This window comes from Psittacula echo (genome assembly GCF_963264785.1).
Source record: "Psittacula echo genome assembly, chromosome: 15".
Taxonomy (NCBI): Eukaryota; Metazoa; Chordata; class Aves; order Psittaciformes; family Psittacidae; genus Psittacula; species Psittacula echo.
In genome coordinates this window covers 2,082,598-2,102,828 of record NC_137751.1, presented here as the reverse complement: position 1 = coordinate 2,102,828, position 20,231 = coordinate 2,082,598, and the positions used below count along the sequence as shown (strand labels likewise).

Below are 20,231 nucleotides of genomic sequence, written 5' to 3'. Positions count from 1 at the left end.
TATGTTTGTGAGCAGGAACAGGAGAGCAGCTGTTTCTGCACGTGCCCGACAGAATGCTTTCAAATGGGTCTTTCAGTGTTGCCAAATGCCAGTTGAAACTTACACCTATGTGCTATAATAACCACCTTCCCGCACGCCTTTCTCACTGTTTTGCAAGCATTTAAAATAAGGCCATTAAATGAAAAGTCTGTTGTCCTCACTGCATCTTCTGGACTATTCTGGGACGTGTGCGAAAAGACCCTCATACTTGGAAAAAGAAGGTGGTGAATAGGTTTGCTTTTTTTCCCTGTGGTTGACAGATGAGTATCAAGAGTCTAATGTGAGAGGCCTTGAGGAAATAGAAGCATAGCTGGTTGCATCTTCTTCATGTTGCTTCTCAGAATGCAGTGTAGTACATTAGGTGATAAATTGCAGTTGTTGGTTGTACATGTTCTAAAATGCTGTTTGCCTGATCTCACTGCTCCTTCGGCCTCTGCTGCAGGATCAGCCAACCAGGGCTCCTTTATATTAGACACACATGTCTATATGTTTTTAAACAGTTTGTTTCTTGGCCAACCAGTGAGAGAATATGAATTACTACATTGTTTGTATTAGACTAAGAACTGATGAAAACGGAGATTAACCGTTTGCTTGATAGTCCCCTCCTTCCATCTATTCTCCCCCCCATATGCAGTATTTTTTTCATATATATATATATATGTTTTAGTGTACCAGGCTGGATTTAAGTCTAGTAAATGTTACACGCATAGCTCATGGTCCAAGTTTACTACTTGAAGTTCGAACGCTCAAGCTCAAATCTTGTTATCAGGGCCCTAATCACTAAACAGTTTTGTGGCTTTATCTTTGGGGCTTCAGGATCTGAACTTTCAGGCTCTTCCCTTGACAAAGGGATACCACTGAAATCAGGCTGCTGGAGCCACGCAGCGCGTTTGCAGTGCCAAGGCTGGAATACAGAAATTCAGATAAATAGTAGGATTTGAGTGCTGAACACAGGCAAAGGTTACAGATTGATGCAGAGAAAGCAGCCACCCACCTGAAATTGCTTAATCTAAAATGATGAAAAACAGAGAAGGGGAGACAGGACGTGGAAATAGGACAGTAACAGCAGTTAGGGTGACGGTCACCATGCTACTTCCAGTTGTAGTTTACTTAAGCTTTTCATTTTGTTCAAGCATTATCTGATGGTTTTCTAGAATTTCAAATTCTGTGTTTTTACTATTAACGGTTAATTCTGGGTTGTTCTTTGGGGAGATTTTTAAAAATTCATTTAGTTTTTTAATTCAGACTTTAATATTTTAAATGGCAGTTAACATGGGCCTGATTCATTTTAAGCCCTGCCATATTTTTGTTCGCAGTTATTTTCAGTAGCTTTCTATTACAGGCATTTTCACCTTTTAATCCTCAGAAATCATTTGCTATTCTGTGTTAACGTATAAATCTGGTTTTAATGATAATGTAAAGGTAATGAAAAGCAGGTGAACAACGGAAACTTTGTCATTGATTTTAAAGGAATTACCAATTCTCTCACTGGGTAAAGTTTAGTAATTGTGGAAGTATCTTCACAGGCTAAGGGCTTGCTTATAGAATTATTAGAAACAAAACCAAAAGCATAATACACCCTCTCTTACCACAAAAATCTGGAAGAGCTTGCAGTGAACTGTAACTGTTGACCAATAGAAAGATGTCAGTCAGGTCAAGTTAATTAAAATGAGAAGATACAGAACCAATCCAGTCAAACTTGATTATTCCCCTCACCCGCTGTATCAAATTGGCATTAAAAAAATGCAAACATAAGGAGAAACGAGTATTTACACATAATTAAGTGTTCAAAATAGCTCGTCTAACCACAGGCTTATCTTCAGGAACAAAAATGCAAGCATTTACTGAGTGATATTGGCAATTGGAAGGTTTTTGTTTAGACTTTTTGTTTTCTTGGCAATAAATAAAATTCTTTGTAAGAAGTCATTAAGATATTTCTTAATGTTGCCTTTTAAAACTTTGCAGGCTGCTATCCTTGCCCAGGGCCAAACATGAACCCTGTTGCACTTGGAAGCCGTTGGCTTGCTTATGCAGAAAATAAGGTAAGGAAAGGTTTCATTTGGAAGAATACTTCTCTTTGGTTCTAGGTTCCATTCTGGGTTTGTATTTATGGGGGGGGGGGGAAGAAAAAGTCTCAGAAAACAGCTATGTGAGAAAAATGATCTGTAAGAGAAGTTGCATAACGATGGCAGACCTGATCTTTGCCCCACACTGTGCTTTGGTATTCATACATGTCCCGTCTTTACTCTGCACATTTGATTTAAGCTCATGACCTTGGAAGGCAAAAATACGTAAGTAGCACAGGCAGAAAAGACAGCTCTCAACATGTGTTTTCAGTGGGGTCCCTCAATAGTCAACCCAATTTCATTTTAAATTTTAAAGCACTTAATTATAGACCCTTCTGAAAGGTGAGCAAGTGAGGATTCCTAAGTTCTACTTGGGGAAACTGAGTCCGGACAGAGGTGGTGGGTTTCTCTGAAACAACAAAGCCAATGCACTTTGTAGATTAGGAAATGGCATTCAAATGTACTTTTTAATGTATTTGCTGGAAATGTTAGGGAAAAAAATGAAAATGTCACAATTTTTCTTACCTCTGAAGGCAACAAAATAGATCCCAAGCAAAAAAAAAATGCCGCTCTTTTTACCCAGCCCTAGGCCAGAGAAATGATGGTGTATTTAAAGCTTAAAGTGTTTGAAGACTTTAAACTCAGCTTCTAATGCTTGATCTTTATTTCAAAGGAGATGTTCTTTCTCCCTTCCACCTGTGACTGGAACAGCTGTTTCTAGAGCTGAATCAGAAATTATCAGAGGCAGACTTGAGAAATGTATTTATTGTTACACCTTTTCAAGCACAACTGATTTCTCTCCAGATTCAGGCCTGCCTTTCCTTTAATGCCATGCCTAAGTGGCTCTGTGTAAAACTTAACCAGTCAGCCTGGAATTTAAAGAAGTCCTGCTGCCAAATATATAAGCCACTGATCAGCAAAAAGATTATCTCACAAAAGGAATTTAAATGGCTTGTGTGTTCACAGGTATATTCACTGTGGACTTCTGCTTTCTCCCAAGTTTAACTGTTTTTATTTAAATAATGAATATAAGCAGGAAAGGAAAGTCTGTCGAAATAAAAGCATCTTACAGCAGTATTTAATTTTCTTTTAGCTAAAACAGTTAAATGGGCAGCATGTTCTGTGTACAACAACAATAGGGGTCTTTTGCCATTTTATTTAGTCAGAAGCACAGATTCTATTGTTATTTAGGATTCAAAGGCAAAAAATATTTTGGTGGGTTGATGGCAGGTAGAAGAGTCTTGATATATTAATTTGGAAGAAAGGCAATACAGAGTAAACCCCATGTACATTCTGTTAGATGAGAAGTTTAAAGTAGCTATTTTCCTTCGTCATTTCTTTGCTTGCTAGTCATAGAAAGGAGGGAAAAGCCACACTCGGATTCTTAGAATGTCTGATATTTAATGTTACATATACATGGCTAAAGCTTCTGATTATATTTATTTAAATTTATTTGTGGTATTGCTGCCAGACCAAAAATCCCACCATTTCAAAGTTTATGAATTCTTAGTGACTACTCATCTTGTAATTGAAAACTGGAGTTGAGTACGCGACAGTCTGGGTGGCACCCAGAAGATTATAAAAAGGGGTTAAGCGTCTCAGCAGGGCTTTTTGCTATTTGTAGGAAAAAACACACCACTGTACATGATAAATAAGAGCTATAGTAATGGGTTATGGCTTTGTGTAGTTTAATAGTAGTTACTCGGTTGCTGTCTTTCTTCTTGTAGCTGATCCGATGCCATCAATCCCGTGGTGGAGCCTGTGGAGACAACATTCAGTCTTACACTGCCACAGTCATTAGTGCTGCCAAAGTGAGTACATCATCTGCTGCTGGGAGAGGTTAGCATGTACGATAATTATTAGGTTTCCCTGCTGAATTGTACAGTGTGTCATCGCCCCCCCCCCCCCCCGCCCCGATTCACACAAGAGGAAAACACAGTAAGAAACATGCTGCCATTAGCAGCTTGCCTGTGGTCCTGATCCTGCAGATCTCTGAGTAGCTGTTGTTTTTCACAAAGTATTCCTGTCCTTCTGAACTGACTGTTTTAAATTTCATGTATTACAAGGAGCTATTTGTATTAGTGACCCCTGTTAATAGAAAATCATAGTAAACTGGTTTTGCATAATGGCTGTTGATAATATTATGAGCTTGCATGATTAGAAATCAGCCTTGTGAATTATTAGACTTTTAGCATCAGGAAAACTGACTTTGCAAGTGCTTGGTGCTTTTTGGACTCAATCACACTAGCATTATGTGTTTTAATCTCTCCGAAGGATGACAGCACAGCACTGGAACTAATTAATTACTTGGCAGCTTTCTTTGAAGGTTAGAGTTTATTAATGACTGTTTACATATAGGTTGCACTGCCTAGGTTTCTTCGTTCAGATGACATTATAATATCCCTCCCTTTTCAGAGAAATGTCTGGGGTTTTATAGTATCAAAAGATGACCATGGCTTGGAAAAATCTTAAGTGAGCCAAAGAGTATGCAGAACTGTTGTTTTACTATCCCCATAACTTCCTCCTTTCCTTAAGGACTTGCCTGCAACATTTTGCCAAGTAGTTTCTTTTTCACAGGCACACAGTCACAAAGTGAGTTTTGGCACTGTCTGGCAAAGTTCGTGCTGATTACAAGCTTTCGGTGTAACCACCAGCCTTTTCATTTCTGATATGCACAACAAAACAAATCTAATAATAGGAATTAAATGACAGCGCAGAACAGAAAGCTCAGCGTCACTGAAGAAAACAACAGTTAGAAGAACCCACAGAGAGACACAGGGCATGGTATCTCATGTGAAAACAAAACATGAAAACAAACATACTCTATTAGCATAGCTTTGGACACCATCTCATTGTGGCTGGAGGAGGAGAAAAATCACAAGTTTTGTACATTGCTGAGGAGAGCATGAATTGCTGCTGTGCTGAAGGCATCTGAAATTTGCTCTGTCTCTTTGCGTGCTTTCACCAGCAGGAAAAAAACAAACCAGGAGGGGAAAGTCTCCCCAAACTCCTTCAATCTCGGCATCAATCACATGGGTTTTATAGCACAGATAAGTCTGAAAAAACAACTGGCTTGGCATGATCACTTTTGGTCAGAGGCGGTAAAATCTTACAAACAGATCACTGTGCTGCCAGAGCCAAGCCTGCTCGTAACTGAAGAGGAACAAACAGGCCGAGGCTTTCTTAAATCATATAATGATTGTCAGAGCATTCCATTCGGCATCGAAGACTAAGCACTATTCTGCTTAATCTGTTTCAACAGCCTAAAAAAATCTAAAAAAGGAGGACATCTTTTATAGTCTTTAGACCTAAAGACTCTGGATAACTAGGTTTTAAAGCCAGTAAGGACCAAGATGGTGACCTTACCTGCTAAGTAGTACTAGGCAAGGATCATCATCTAGAAAATCCCACATTAAGCTGAACGTATGCAAACACCGAAGTAGTGCTTTGCATCAATAAGATAAAATGTGGTTATAGTCACAGGAAAGAAAAGATTGTTGGCCTCTGTACAGAGATAAGGTGGTTGTGAAAGTTAGGAAAACAGATTATCATAAGGACACAATCTCTATAGTACTTTGTATTCTGTATAGCACATTGCTTTTGCTCGCTACTGGCTCTTAGATGTTGCTGTAATAGATAAATACTAATATAGTTTTTAAATATTTGAGTGTATCTCAGCCTTACTGTGTTAATTTGTTATTTATACCTGAGTGTGTAATAGTAAATCTGAAATGTTTGATTTATTACTGATTTCATTGAATCTTGGCTCACTATCTAGCGTGTTTTTGTCTCTGATAACTGAAATGCTGACTGTCTTGTTGGCAGTTAATATACTCCAGATATCTGTTGCTTTTTGCTCATCTCATTGCCTCGCCATAAACTTTACTCCTTGCTTAAGTAAGTCTTCATTTATAAACCTCTAGTGCTGTTATATCTTATCAGCCTGCAATGGCTTGTAATTCATTTGCTTTGATCAGCAGAGGGTTTAGCTTTTTTGAAAGTGGATGTCCTTTTCTGTTCCTTGCACTGCTGCTCTTTGGTTCAGAAGTGGTTCCATAAAAGTTCTTGTTTTGTCAGATTATCTTGGGTTACAGCCTTTTTTCTGGGTTCCAGTTTCTTATTGAAGGAAGTGAAAGAACCTTCACATAAAGCAGAAAGATAAAGCTGAGAGAAAAGAGTAATTTCAAGAGGGTCACTCTTGAGAATTACCTTTCAGATCCTCTGTAGAAGGTCTCATGGCAGTACAGAATATTTACTTTGGTGGTATTCCCTTTGATGAGAAATGGTTTTGAACGTCCTGGTGGGTTTGTCCTCAGTGTGGGGTTCTGCTGTGTGCCGTAGTTGATGCAGCAAATACATTTCTTAATCAAATAACTTCAGACTCAGAAGCTCCCTGTTACCTGAGTAACGAATACCAAGGTCAAAATTGTGACCATGTTGGAGTGTGTTGTTTACTGGTGCCAAAACTCTTGTTATTCTGGTGACATTTTGAAGAATTCCTTTATGTCTTCTTCCCATTTGCTTTGGTACTTTCTGGAAGGACTTTGTTTTGAACATGGAATCGATGCGTCTTGCAAGAGCATTACTTTCTGCTGTTGCTGGAAAAGCCCATGCATTTTTTCTGGCTCAATCTCTTATTTTCATTTCCTTACATTTGTCTGGTGCCTTTCTGGCTGTTCATATTCTAAAAGGCTCTGATAATTTCTTTAATTTGAGCAAGCAGAAAATTTCTGGAAGTAGAAAATGTGTCAAGATTCCAATTCAGGCAAATCCTGAGCAAAGAGAGAAATAGATGTGTTTGAAACCCGTGAAAATATTCTTCCTCATAGTGTAAAGATTCTTTTCACTGTACCTGAAGAACACAGTCGAAAGGCTGTAGGATGTGTTTCAGAATAAACCCCAGTATTACTTAGCAGTATCAGTGATGGGAGAACACTCAGGTGCCTAGTTTGAAATAAGTGTCCAAATGTAAAATTGGTTGTTATAATTATCTATGTTCATCTTAGATGCAGCAAGGAAGGGGAATTAGGAAGAGATGTTCTCGTGTCTCCATGCTTGTTTTTCCTGCTATGTCTCGTTGAAGAGAGGTTTGCTCTCATCATGTCCCTGTGTGAGTCATGCTGCAGCTCACTCTCTGTTTGACGGGTGCTCACGCAGACCTTCCCTATCCTAATGTATCCGAGTGATCAAACTGGCCATGCTGTTTAAGATGAATTTTCTAAGAGGTTTCTTCCCTATCCTATCTCTTTTCAGAACCTGCAGCAAGAGCAGGGAAAGGAAACATCTTTGTGAAGCATGAACTTTTCAGCAAACATTTAGTTTGAACACGAATCTATAATCATGTGCTCACTTTGCTCAAACTAACCACGAGCCCCCCATGTTGCTGACTACCAGGGCACATCTTTTGGAGCTCTTTCTGCTTTCTGTAGATTTTTCACTTGTAAACAAAATAAATTGTGTAAAATGTGTTTATTACGAGAAACAGGAACAAAATATTGTTTAGTCACCGAAAGAACAGAAGAACTTTGTTGGAACAGAACAGACTTAACAGGCGCTGAATGATGCGTTTTAGTTTAATTAAAGTTCTGCTTATTTTTCAATTAAATGAGGTATGAGTGCATACGTTTATTTTAATTAAATACGGCTTTCTATTTGAAGGAATGTGAACAGTCTTATTTTTAAGTAGATAGCGTACATGTGAGCATCCAAATAACTTGTGTGTGTGCACAATGTGCATTGTTGCTTACAAGAGAAACTGGATCAAATATTTTCACTTATAAAGAAGTTTGCATTGGCAGGTTCCCATCATTGACAAAGGAACTGGGACAGTGCGAACTTTAGCCTATTTCATTTAAAATGTATTTGGTCTGTCAAATGTCTAGCATCAAATTATAAACCAAGTTCTTCTCACCTCATAACTTCTTTAGTTGATTCTTTCTCCATATCTTTTAATCCTATAGTGGTAAAGTGATTTAGCAAAGACTGCATCTGTTTTCTCTTGTTACCTGATAACTTCTTAATGAGTACTAACAGCTTATGTGAGAGCAAGGTCATTAGCTCTAATGGATAGAGGGGACAGCTGATATGGCATGGGAAAGGTTAAAGATTACCAGGGAAGTTTTTGCAAATATACACATAGCACAAAGCAGTGAGTGCTGTAATGGTTTTGCACTGATATTTCTGAGCTAATGGCCTCGGCCTCGTCTTTGTTCACCTATTCCTTCTCAGTAGTCCTGCAGTCACAGTCTAACATGTAGCACTAATTCCTTTTGCTAGATAAGCATGTTAATTTTTTGCTAGAGCGCTATAAATTTATAATGGGCACTTTGTCATCGGATTTCTTTTGTTATAATATTAAAGATATTTTCCAAAATAGGTCAGTTACAATTCTTGGTCTTTTAACTTGCCATGGAGTATTTTGCCATGTAGTATTTCTATACCGATTTCTCTTTCCTGCTGCATAAACTATCATTTTATATGATTTTATCTATTGGCCAGAAAACTGCCTTGTCAGGTTTTGTAAGGAAAGTTGAAATGCATTCCTGCGATGGCACTGGGGCTGGTTTAGATCTGTCCCTTGGATATCATTATCTGCTTCGTTACGTTTTTCAGTCTTCTGAATTTGCAGCTGTTAAAATTAGCTTTATTCTCATTTGTTGTCTCTGAATATAAAAAGAAATAATAAGAAACAAATGGCAGGATATTACTAAAGACTTTAAACCCCAAAGACATTCCTGTGCTAAAGGCACGGCTCGATTTTAAGTGGTAGTATCTCCATTAGCATTAATGGGGTAAGTACATCAGCTGAGGCATCTCAGAGGTTAATCAGGCTTCCTGGCTAGATCTTGCCATCAATACAGTGTGGCGCCTAATTCTGTTGGCCCTTCAGAGGTTTTCCTGACAACACACTAACAGACTTTGTGTAAGTCATTTCCTATGAATTATTAAAACAAACGTTTGGCTGCTAATTGATGAACACTAATGTGTTTTCTAATCACTGCAGTTTGAGATTTTAGCACTAAACAAAGCAGTTGCAATTGATTTGTGGCTGCTTCTTGGTTTCAGCCTGTGATGTGTACGGTTTTTTTCCTTTTTCAATTTAGCAAGCAGCTTAGCTTGTCTTTTTAGTTAAGAATTGGCTTGTTATAGTGTCGTTCCATTCTGATCTCTTTTGCTATTTCTTATTTATATTGCATAATAAATCTGCTCAATTCTGTCTAGGTAAATAAGGCGCAGTCCTTGATTCAAGGAGAAAATGTTTAAAGTTGTAGTTCGGGTTGTTTTTCTTTAAATCTCTGCCTCTCCTACTGTGGGTACCCTTGCTCTTTCTCCACATAAAATCAAACAACATAAAAACAATCTTCAGCATCTTTAGATTATAAAAGCTGGTGCAGTGAATATGTTTTGAAACCCCCATCTGGAAAACATGCAGACTGTGGAAAGTCACATTATTTGTAATGGGATATGGGTCTACTTTGTACAGAGCTGTCCTTTCTAGTACCTTGAGGATGGCGTTTGTAATTTTGCTGGGTTTCAGTCGCATAATCAGTTTTAATGCTGCAAGATGCATAGTTGCAAACAAATTCATGTGTCTGTCGTATCTATCAAAGGCCCAATTCTGTGTCTCTTGCAGTTGTACAGAAGACATAACTATTTCAGCATTAAGCATTAGTGACCATAAGTATTTCTGTGCGTAACGCTGCCCTCCGCACGCACTCATCTTGGCTTCTCCATGTGATTCTTATAACTATCTACGCTCTGTGCCTCTTGGAATAAGTAAATAACAACGTTAAAGAAAGAAAAAAATAACATTTAGACAACATTAAAGTATTTCTTTTTTCAAGACTGTTTTGGAAGCTTAATTGCACAATACAGGTAAATACTTCAATAGGACACTAAATTTTTTCAAGCTGTTTCTTTATATACAGCCTTTTGCAGCTTATGTATCACTTATTAAGATACTTCTTTTGTCTGCTTCTGGTGTGCACAATCATATATTGTTGTTATATTCATAGTGTTGAGAAAAAATTCAAGAGAGATCCATAAACCAACTCTAAGCATTATTCATTGGTTCTCTTTCTTTTTATAGACGATAAAGACTGGACTTACAATGGTTGGGAAAGTAGTTACACAGCTGACAGGGACGCTGCCCTCAGGAGCAACTGAAGAAGAAATTTTAGCTCATAGCAACATCCGTCGAAGTCCTCTGGTGCCTGGAATCATCACCATCATTGACACAGAGACAGTTGCAGAAGGGCAGGTAATACAGTTTGCACCGAAACAGAACGTGCATTCGTTGTCACAAACATCGCAGGAAAATGTGGTTTATGCTTAACAAAATGAAAAATAGATGAGATTTTTGCTAGGTCAAAAACTTCTACAGACACACGCAGCTGTAATAAAGTCCTATTTGGGACTGAAATTAAGCCAGAATATATATTGTCCTTAGAACATATTTATGTGACAGTTTGACAAGATCAAGTGTGAAGTGTCACATTTTGTCTCGCTAACACTTGTTCATAATTGACATTGATTTATGCTGATCAGTTGAAATGTATATGTAGTCTGATTGTATTTATTAATATAGAATGTGTCTGGAAAATGTGGTCATCTGGAAATACAGTGAATTGTTGAATTCCAGTTTAAAAAAGATGATGAGTGGAGCTGGATATTAAGTATAAAAGCTTCTGATTTTACAGGAATTTCAGAACTAAAGTGTAATCAAGTGTGATGCTGGTTTGTGAGGCGTATGCTATGTACTGTTGTTCTAATAACACACCGGAGAGTGTGCCAGGCAAAATCATTTGTTAAAATATCCATGCCGTTATCACACAAACTTTAAGTTGTTTCGGACTGTCCTTATGGCACAGGGATAGCCATGTCTGTTTGGTTTTGACAGTCAGTTAATGTTGAAGTGTCTGGTCCTGCAATGGGTGTTTTTGCAGGGCTCCCATGCACTGCATTATTGTGTAACCAGTCTGTAAAACAGACTAACATTCACATTTATTGAATTTAAAAAAAGGAAAACCGGTTTCTTTCCTTTTCCCCTACTTTTGTGATGCTTATCGCAGGTAAGTGAATAAGTATTAATGACAAATCAGCCGTGAAGCTCTTTTCCTTTCTTACATGAAAGAAAAATAAAATATCTTACTTGAAAATGAGCAAACCAAACAAAAACCCCAGTCTGCTGCTTGAGCTGTGGTTGTTCCTGAGAGCTAGCTGTGGAAGTACTTAGCCAAGTAATGTTACATTGAAAGTGGATTGTTCATATAACGTTAAAGGCCTTTTCTTGCAAAATTAAAACAGGAGAAAAAGAAAAAAGAGGAGGAGAATAAAAAAAGGAATTTATTTTACTTAAGGTCTTGAAGTCTTAAAATCAGGTTTTTGGCCACTGGAGTTTTTGTTTCCTGGGAAAAACAAGGTTCTTTTGGCTGTTCTTATACTGCCAGATAAAAAAGAAAGAAAGAAAAATTTTGCTTCATCAATTTCTCATGAAGCCGTGTTTAATGCGGTCATTACTTGCGGTGGTCGTTGCCTGGGCTTTGATTCTTCTGCATGGGCCTAGGGGGAAAAAAAAGATGTATCTTAGGTTTTTAAGTCTTGTTATGTATGATTTAGAGGTTTTATGAACTTGTCCTCTGACCTTAGCAATAGTAGGGAGCTATCAAGCCTAAAGGGCACTATGGAAAAGTAGTTGTAAAAATGATAACGCTTGCCTTGTCCAAATAGTGCTGCTGTAACGTAAATAAGCCATCAGTTGTAGGGAAATAATTTTTGTCTTGAATCTCTAGGGGAGCAGGCTCTAAGTTAGATACCCGAGTTGTTTCTATGCCTCGCATTCATATTGTTGTCATCTGGAGTTTTAAAATCATCATTTATTTTCAGTGCTGAGACTTACTTTCAGGATTAGCTTTAGTGGGGGGGGGGGTGGTTCCCCAGGAAAAAACAAATCATCTTTCATTTGCATTGTTAGAATTTCATGGTACAGAAGGTTTCTCAACAATCGATTCTTACAGAAACATGCATTTAACAAAAGCAAAGTTGATTAAAACCAAATACAATTTGTACATGGTTTGAATAAAGGCTGTTCTTGGACACTGTTCTAGTAAAGAACCTTCTAATGCAAGGAGTGTCATGTGTCCCCACCGAGTTCTTGTCCATCACTCCAGCCAGGTGGGAACATAAGTTTCTGCGCACACAGTTCCATTGGAACATGATTTTAGCAATTGTGTGAGGCGCCTCATCCTGGGGAGCCTGGCAGGGCTCCTATGTCTGTGCGCTGACAGAAGCAGGCAAACGTGCAAGAAATGGCATTCTAGTTCAGATGGCACCTCTTTGTGCTGGCTGGGCAGCCCTGGCTGGGTTTTATAGCATAACTGAGTGAAGCTTCAGCTCAAGAAAGCAATTTAGCAAGCCTGACCTTTAAATGATGTGAGTCATTTCACTGAGCTAAATGTGCTTTCTCGTAGGCTTCACTATAAATTCGTGGTTGAGCATTGTGCTGGTTTGAAATCTCTACGGCTCTCTGAGCCACACAGATTCTTCCTCATTGTATTAATTTCTCTAATTGTATTAATTTCTCTAATTATTTTACTCCTCTGTGATAAATTGGTTTGCTGATAGTGGTCATCCAAACTACACTGTTACTGACACACTGGTGGAAATAGAAGAGTGATTGAGCAGATTGAGTAATGCAGAGTTCAGCCTCACCTGCGCTGAAGATAAAGTGTGTGCTGTTCAGCAGCTTGGCATAGTTTAATCTCAGTTTTCTTGCTGATGTGTGGCAGTGATTTTTCTAAAGTTATTGGTTTATAATCCCAGTTTTTAGATTCCAGGGAGAAATAAGAGATCTGGGTGGGTACAAAAAGAGACACTTAGTGTCATTCTTGCTTCCTTCTGGTTTGGAATGTTTCACTGCTGCTTGGATAGGGATGCTGCTGGATGGCAGTGCCCATTACAAGCATCAGTCTTCCTAAACTGGCTGGGAAATCACAAGAATTAGTAGTGCCAACTTGTGTTTTCTGGGCTGAGTTAACAGTTTGAAAGCCTTGCATCGCTTTCATTAGAGATTTTTCTAGCAACTATGTAAATGTACTTGTGTGTGTGTGTGCATGGTTTTCAGAGGTTGTCAGCCTGATCGTAAATGAGGGGAGTTTCAGAAGCAGAAAGGGGTTGTTTTCTCATCGTCAGCGAACTCCTAATGTAATACCTCACCTCCTTCAGGTCACTAAAGATTTCTGTCTACCTGCATAGCCTGACTAAGAATTTGGGTGTTGTGATGAAATTTCCAAGTAATAAAATATGTCTTTAAGATAATGAATAGTAAAAAAAAATAAATGGAAGCAATCTGTTTTAAAAAGAGAAAGAAAATGGAAGAAGAGGACAGTAAATCTTAAGGCGAGCAAGCATGTCCTTTTAAAGGAGAAATAAAGAGGTTTTTTTTCAGTGGGGAAGCAGTTGAGGTTTTATTATTAAGTATATCTATGTAAAGGCTTGCAAAGTAATGATGCATGTGCCTATCCATTTACTTTGAGCATAGCAACACAGGTTTCAAAGAAGGAGTGAGCTGCTCTGTGCGTGTGTACAAACATACAGATTTATTTGCCAGTAGGACAATTAAGGAACATGTTTTGGACATAAACCAGAAGGACTAACTACAGCTCTAAGTTTTCCCTAAATTTTATTATATCTGCCATTTAAAAGGTAGCAATATAAAGAATGTGAGATGGAGCTCAATGTATTTTGTTAAATGTACTGTGCAGAGGTTGAAATGCTTGCTCACCACTGAAAAATATACAATTAAAGACCAAAGAAATCTTCTAATGTAATCTTGCAGGATTAAATCTGTAGGGAAAATCTTTTTAATAAACCTTATGAATGTAGATACTGTAGTAAAATCTCATACCCATCAGTTCTTTGTATGATAGCTCCTACTTTCACAATCAGTGGTACTTTAAGAAAATGTGAATTATGAGACAGTTAAAGAAATGCAAAGGAATGCAGAATTATTGAAGTTGGCTGTCGTGATATATTTGTAAAGGGAGTAAAAATAGTTATTAAGATGCCCAAGTAACTTTGTGGTAAACCAAAATATGTTAACAAGGTTGTGTGCTTGTTTAAACGGCCTTCTAATGAAGTGTTAGCGAACTTTTCAGTTAGATGTAATGACTATTTATTTGAATCTGTTAATTAGGGGAAATGGCTAAAACGAAAGCTGTGCAGATGTCCTCTTTTTCAGTAATTGGGATTAAATGTGTAAGCCTTTAGTGGCTTGAGTTTTAAAGAAAAATGATTTTCTTTTGACCTTTGTTTCTGTATTCTTAATTAATTCATCAGCTCGGCCACCCACATGTAGGCTGCAATAATGACCTTTCTCCAAAGCCGCCAGTTTTGTGCCTGAATGTAAATCTGTTAAACAGCTAACATTTAGTTGACAGAGAAATATGTGGTCATTTGAAAATACAAAACTCGATTCTCAGTGCTTTCGATAGAGCGCTGTGATTGATGAGATATCACAGTGTTGCTTTCACAGATCATCCAAGATTCAGGAAAATACCTGAGGAAACCTTTAAAAACCCACTTACTAAACCAAGATCGCATGTTGAGCTTTTCATGTTTTCAAATGTGATTGCTGCTTGCTTTTTTTTTTTCCTGTTCCCTATTAAGTTTTTATTGCATTAAGAAGGAATTTTCAGAAAAAGCCCTGCAGACTGCTGCAGTTTCAAAAGTTCATTTTCCTTTAGTAAGGAGCTAATAGCAATTGAACCAAATAAAGCTGCTTATCGGGAGCAGGAATTGTGAAACTTTGGTCTGAGGCAAAAAGAAGCTAAAAGAATCAAGCATATTCAATAATAAAACTTTAACTACATGCGTAATTTCACTGTCATTAACACCAGTGCTTTTATTTTGAGAACAGCTTTCACAAAGGCTAATCTGATGTTCTGATGCTCATATATTTGGCATCAATTTTCTTCACTTTTTATATCTACGTGTATTACAGAAGAATCCTTTTTATATATAAATATAAAAAGAGCAACAGGATTCCCTCAGAGCATAATACTGTCTGCCTTACTTTTATTAAAGGGGATCTGTTTTTTGTCAAGAAGACATTTTTGTCTCAGATAAATGGTTCAGGCTGAGCACAAGGCTGGTTTGAGTTTATGCTGGATTCTATTAAAAGGAGTGCAGTAGTTAATGCCACAGATCTATCACTTTTAGCCCTTTTCCACTGATGTTTGACCTTAGCTATAAGTTGGGGAAGGCTGACGGGGGGGTCAGTGTGAAAGGGGGTGGGTTTTGTGCTTAGGAACTGAGGCGAACACTGCCCTAACTTCAGCTATTTAAATCAATGCAGATCTTAATAAGTGTACATACAAAGATCTCTTTATTATATGCTATTCATATTTATAAATATTGCCCGACCTATTTGTTTTTATGATGATGGGATTATTCTTTCTTAATTTTATTAAGAGGAGGACCTGCTTGATTAGATTTGTGTCCGTTTGTATTTGTGTTACTTTCATGTTTTATTTAAAAACATCTCTACTGGGGTAAGTGGTGTAATTTGCCTTTAAAGATTAAAATAATTGAAGTCATAATTACAAGTGGCTTCTGTTCAGCAGTATGGAAAATACAATGAATGAAGAAAAATATGGCACAGGAGAAAAAAGCTTTGGCTTCAGCTATCTCATGCCCTCAAAGCAAACGCTGTTTTCTGATAGTAAGTGTGTTGTTTCTTTCTCTTTCATAGTGAGATAAAGAGGGCTTGCTTCATCTTCGATTAACTCCAGTGTTCTGTTGAACTTTATAGAGCTGGCTTGAGAGCTGCAGCATTGGCTTGCATGTCCAGCTACTGGCTCTCTTAGCTGGGCAGCCTTTTTTGAACATAGTGTTTCAGCTCTCTTGATAAGGTACTATTTGGGCATCAGAAGTAGACTGAGTGCTTCTTTACAAGGCCATCTTGGTACAAGAGCCTTTCTGTTTGTTTCTTGTTGGTTGTTTTTCTTAAAATGATGTTTCTCCTTGTAATGGTAGGGAACGCTATGAGGAAGATACTTGAGCATCCTCCTGAACCTCAGTGACTGTGCGGTTGTAAGGGTAATGCTGAGATTTATGAGACTTTTTCAATGAAAGACTTTGTAAAGTCTTTTACTCTTAATAGAAGAGTGACTGGAGGCCACCACCTTGGGGAATGAAGCTTATTTCGGATGATAAAGATTGCAGCCTCAGATTCCTGTGGGCTTTGTCTGCAGCGTGTGCTGGGAAGCTGAATGAGCTGCTTCCTTCGAGCTTTCTGACAGCGCTTGCATGCGTTGTCAGGCAATTTGTACTGCTGGTTTGACTTCCAAGAAAAAATTTCCATCTCTGCTCTTTTCAGTGGTAAGAAACCATAAACTGGCCGAAAGGAACCAGTTGCACAGTGTCAGTATCCATTGAATGGGCTCTTCGTTAGCCTATGGACATCGTTCTCTCCAGCACTTCGCAGGTAGCATCTTGCACTTCAGCTTTTGCAAAGAGTGGTTTCTAGAATTTGTGGCAGAGACCTTTGATACTCCTTCATCACTGCACAGCTCTGGTTTTCATCCTTCTCTGCACGAATTCTGTGCTGTTTGATCTATCCGAATGATATAAACCCTCTTGTACTGAGGTAGTTATGTCTGTTTAAAGATATCTAATACAGAAAATAATGTATGCCAGTATAAAGCATCTTGTGTTACACCAGCATAATTTTGTCTTCCTTAAGTTATATGCAGTGGAGAAAATCATACTGATTTTAAAGGTCTGCAAGCTTTAAGTTGGCATGTGAACCAGGCTCCTGTTTTATGGCAGGTTTGGAAGGGGCATTTCCAAAGAGGGTCTTCGTTGGTTTATGATGTAGTTAAGTCAACTGCTGTAACTCCTTTGATTTATTCCTCCCCCCTTCCTTTGTAGTGTTGAAACTGTAAAAGGTGATGTATGTTTTCCCCAGCAGTCCACTGAAGGACATGACAAATCCATCAGTGCAGCCTCAAGATTTAAATAGAAGTTGGTGATTTTAAGCCAAGCTCTTTCCTTCTCTGTTCCACAAGGATTTATTTTTCATGTTGATTTTCAAAAGCTGAAGAGCATTTTTCAACTTCATCTTAACCTTACGAACAAGTGTTGTTTCCATGTGTGCCTCAGAAGCAAGTATTGCCATCCTGCGGCCACAGTTGGTGGGGACTGACAGATATCCGATGTCAAGAAAGGAGGTGGCGCGGCACCATCACAACCTGAGTTTCAGATTCTGCGCTGTCCAGGGATCTCCAGCCTTTTGTGGGTGATGTTTTTGGAGGCTGACATCTTTCAGTTTGAGTTTGAAAGCTCTGCATGAGCCAGGTTTGGTGGCAAGCAAAGGTTTTCGGGCTCTACAAGCTCACAGTTGCTTTTCTTTCCTTATTGGACATTATGCCAACAAGATCTTCTTTCTTGTCTTTCTAACACAGAGGAGAAGGCCAAAGTAAGGGCCGGTTTGCTGTACCTGAACATCAGCTTTTACAGTGAAAAGTGAAGATTTTTAAGAACTCCTTTTAGCTGAAACACAAAGGGTGTTTTCCCAGGAAGATAATTTTAAGCAGTGTTTGAGAAAAAGCATTTAAAAGCATGGAACCAGTTAGCATAGCATACAAATAATAGGTTTGGGCTTTACTGTAGTCACAAATTGGAATGTCTGAGGTGTTTCACAGTTTTTAATGTTGTGGCATTTTTGCTTTGTATCGTATTTCCAGAAGAAAAATATTTAAAGGTCATCTTACCATCCAGAGTGTTCCTTGTCCATTGAATTGGGGGTTATGTTGCAGAGATAACAGTGGAGCATTTATCATTAGTTAATATAGAAAGGGCTTGCTGAATTAATCTGTCTCCAGAAGGTGATGCACGTGCAATATCCTACGGCACTGTTTTTAGCAATCATTTTAGATACTGTTGATACGTACACGTTCATAGATGAAACACTTGTGTTTAGCAGACTAGACTTAAAACCACCTATTTCTTCTGTAAAGCTGGTTTATGATGTTACTTTATCATTATTGTGTGTCTTTAACTAGAGCAAAATGTTAAGGATAAGACCAAGTTACCTAAAAGTGAAAAAGATGATCTATGGGAGTTATTTAGTGCAGCTTATATCGGCTGAGAAAAGAACAGTGTTTCTTTGAAATGCTCTTAGGAAGATCTCCAGACCCTTTGGTTAGTGGTTCTGGAATAAGCACGAAATGCTGACAACGGAAAGCAAAACCATAATTGTGCTTATGTGACAGTGCCAAGTAATTTGAACGTTTAAAGTAAGTCAGGCGCAGGCCTCTTCATCCATATTATGTGACTTCTTTAAACATTTAAAGATGATTTCTCTTTTTGAAGCATAAAAATATCTCCAAATTATTCTGATATCAGTTAGGAATAGGAAGTATTAAAAACCTTTCAGATTGTTTTGGAAGCAGCAGACAAATTATTCTGAACTTGAAATGGGAAATTTTGCACTCTCTTGTTAAGAAGGTGGTTTTTTGCTTACCACAGAAACCCGTTTACTAAGTCCTGTCCTGACAGAGTTTTCTTCTTGGTTTATTTCATTTAGTCATTAACACGATGTAATCAAGGAATAAAATACTTTTACAGGTCTTGCGTATGTTTTGTTCACACTTCTTTTGGTTCTCCTCTAAATATCTCAGGATATATTTTCCCTCTCCATACAATTGGATTTTGGTAATACTGTGTTCTTTCGGAGATCCTTTCGTATGTCTTCACAATCAGCTTTAGTTTTGACTGGGCCAAGTGGTTTTATCAACTTCAAATACCCTTTTGTTAAAGAAAACCAAAAGCTCATCCTTTGTCCCTCCCTCCAGAAGATGCTGCACAACACAGATTTCAGGCCAGGTATTTCCTTTTCCACTTTATTTCCTTCTGCTGTGAAAACTCTCTCCTACCTTTTAATTATCTTTTTTGTTCACAAGAAGGTATTTTACAACAGCAGAATTATTTAACCTTTTGTAATACATTTTTTAACCTTTGCAATACTGTTACTTAATGTCCATTGAGGCAATTTAAAGAGGGATAAGATTCTTGTTTAGCAGTGCAGTTGCCTTCATACACGCTCTTAGTCCTTAACATTTCTTGTGTCATTTGGAAATCCAGATACCTCAAGTCTGTCACCACTTGTTAGCAGGATGCAAGCTGTAGTGTTCCTACCTGTGTAGCTGATGGAAAGCAAACCCATGGTTTATGGGGTTTCGATCTGTTTTTCCATCCAGTGTATACTTTGAAACCTCCTGAAGAAAATACTGATTTATGTAACAGTTAAATATTCCCTTTAGTAGTCTATGCTACCTCCTGTTTTTCTTTCCATTATGTGATTTTTGTTATTGCTTAAGGAAAATCATGTGTTGCTTACAGTTAGAGAGCTATATGTGCTCTTTAGAGTAATGACACTGATCCTCCTTATGTTAGTCTGACTGCATGATGCTGCAGAGTCTGGTGGAATGAGAGCTCTGGTCCATGCAAGTGCTGAAGGAGCTCCTGTCACAAGTTATGAGTAATGATCACAGAATCCCACACTGCTTTGTGCTGGAAGGGACCTTGAAGCTCATCCAGTGCCAACCCCTGCCACCCAAGGACACCTTCCACTAGGGCAGGTTGCTCTAAGCCCCGTCCAACCTGGCCTTGAACACTGCCAGGGATGGGGCAGCCACAGATTCCCTGGGCACCCTGTGCTGGTCTCTTCACTATGTAAGATCAGAGACACACAGCGAGAGCAGAACCTTTGCTTCACTCAAAAGCAGTGGAAGCAAATGCAGCTTCCTGGTGCGCTGCATACAGACTGCTTTTGCAATAAGCTTCTATTCAGCCATTACTACTTCACTTAGCAAAACAGTACTATTTTTCCGTTTTGCCTTGTTTGAATAGGCTAAATAAATAGGGAATCCAGGTGTAAAGTGCATGATCTTGTCTATTTAACAGTAGGTTATTTGAGCATGTCTCATGTCTCTTTGCCTGAAAAAAAGGCAGAAGGTTGTATTTAGTTCACATGCTAATTTGTACCACTGTATCTGTAATGTGAAACAATTCCTGTATCATTAAGTTGAAATTTTCTCTTAGGTGTATTTTTACTTTCTAACC

At 38.2% G+C, this 20,231-nt stretch overlaps 1 protein-coding gene across 4 annotated transcripts in view; it reads left to right on the top strand.

Annotated features, from left to right (window-relative positions):
- BCAS3 (BCAS3 microtubule associated cell migration factor) overlaps positions 1-20,231 on the top strand; it is a 363,502-nt gene that overhangs the window by 67,077 nt on the left and 276,194 nt on the right. For all 4 annotated transcript variants that reach the window (XM_080629980.1, XM_080629979.1, XM_080629982.1 and 1 more), the window contains 3 exons: positions 2,005-2,081; positions 3,833-3,916; positions 10,195-10,365. In XM_080629980.1, the coding sequence (XP_080486106.1) occupies positions 2,005-2,081; positions 3,833-3,916; positions 10,195-10,365 (332 nt within the window). The remainder of the gene's footprint in view (positions 1-2,004; positions 2,082-3,832; positions 3,917-10,194; positions 10,366-20,231) is intronic.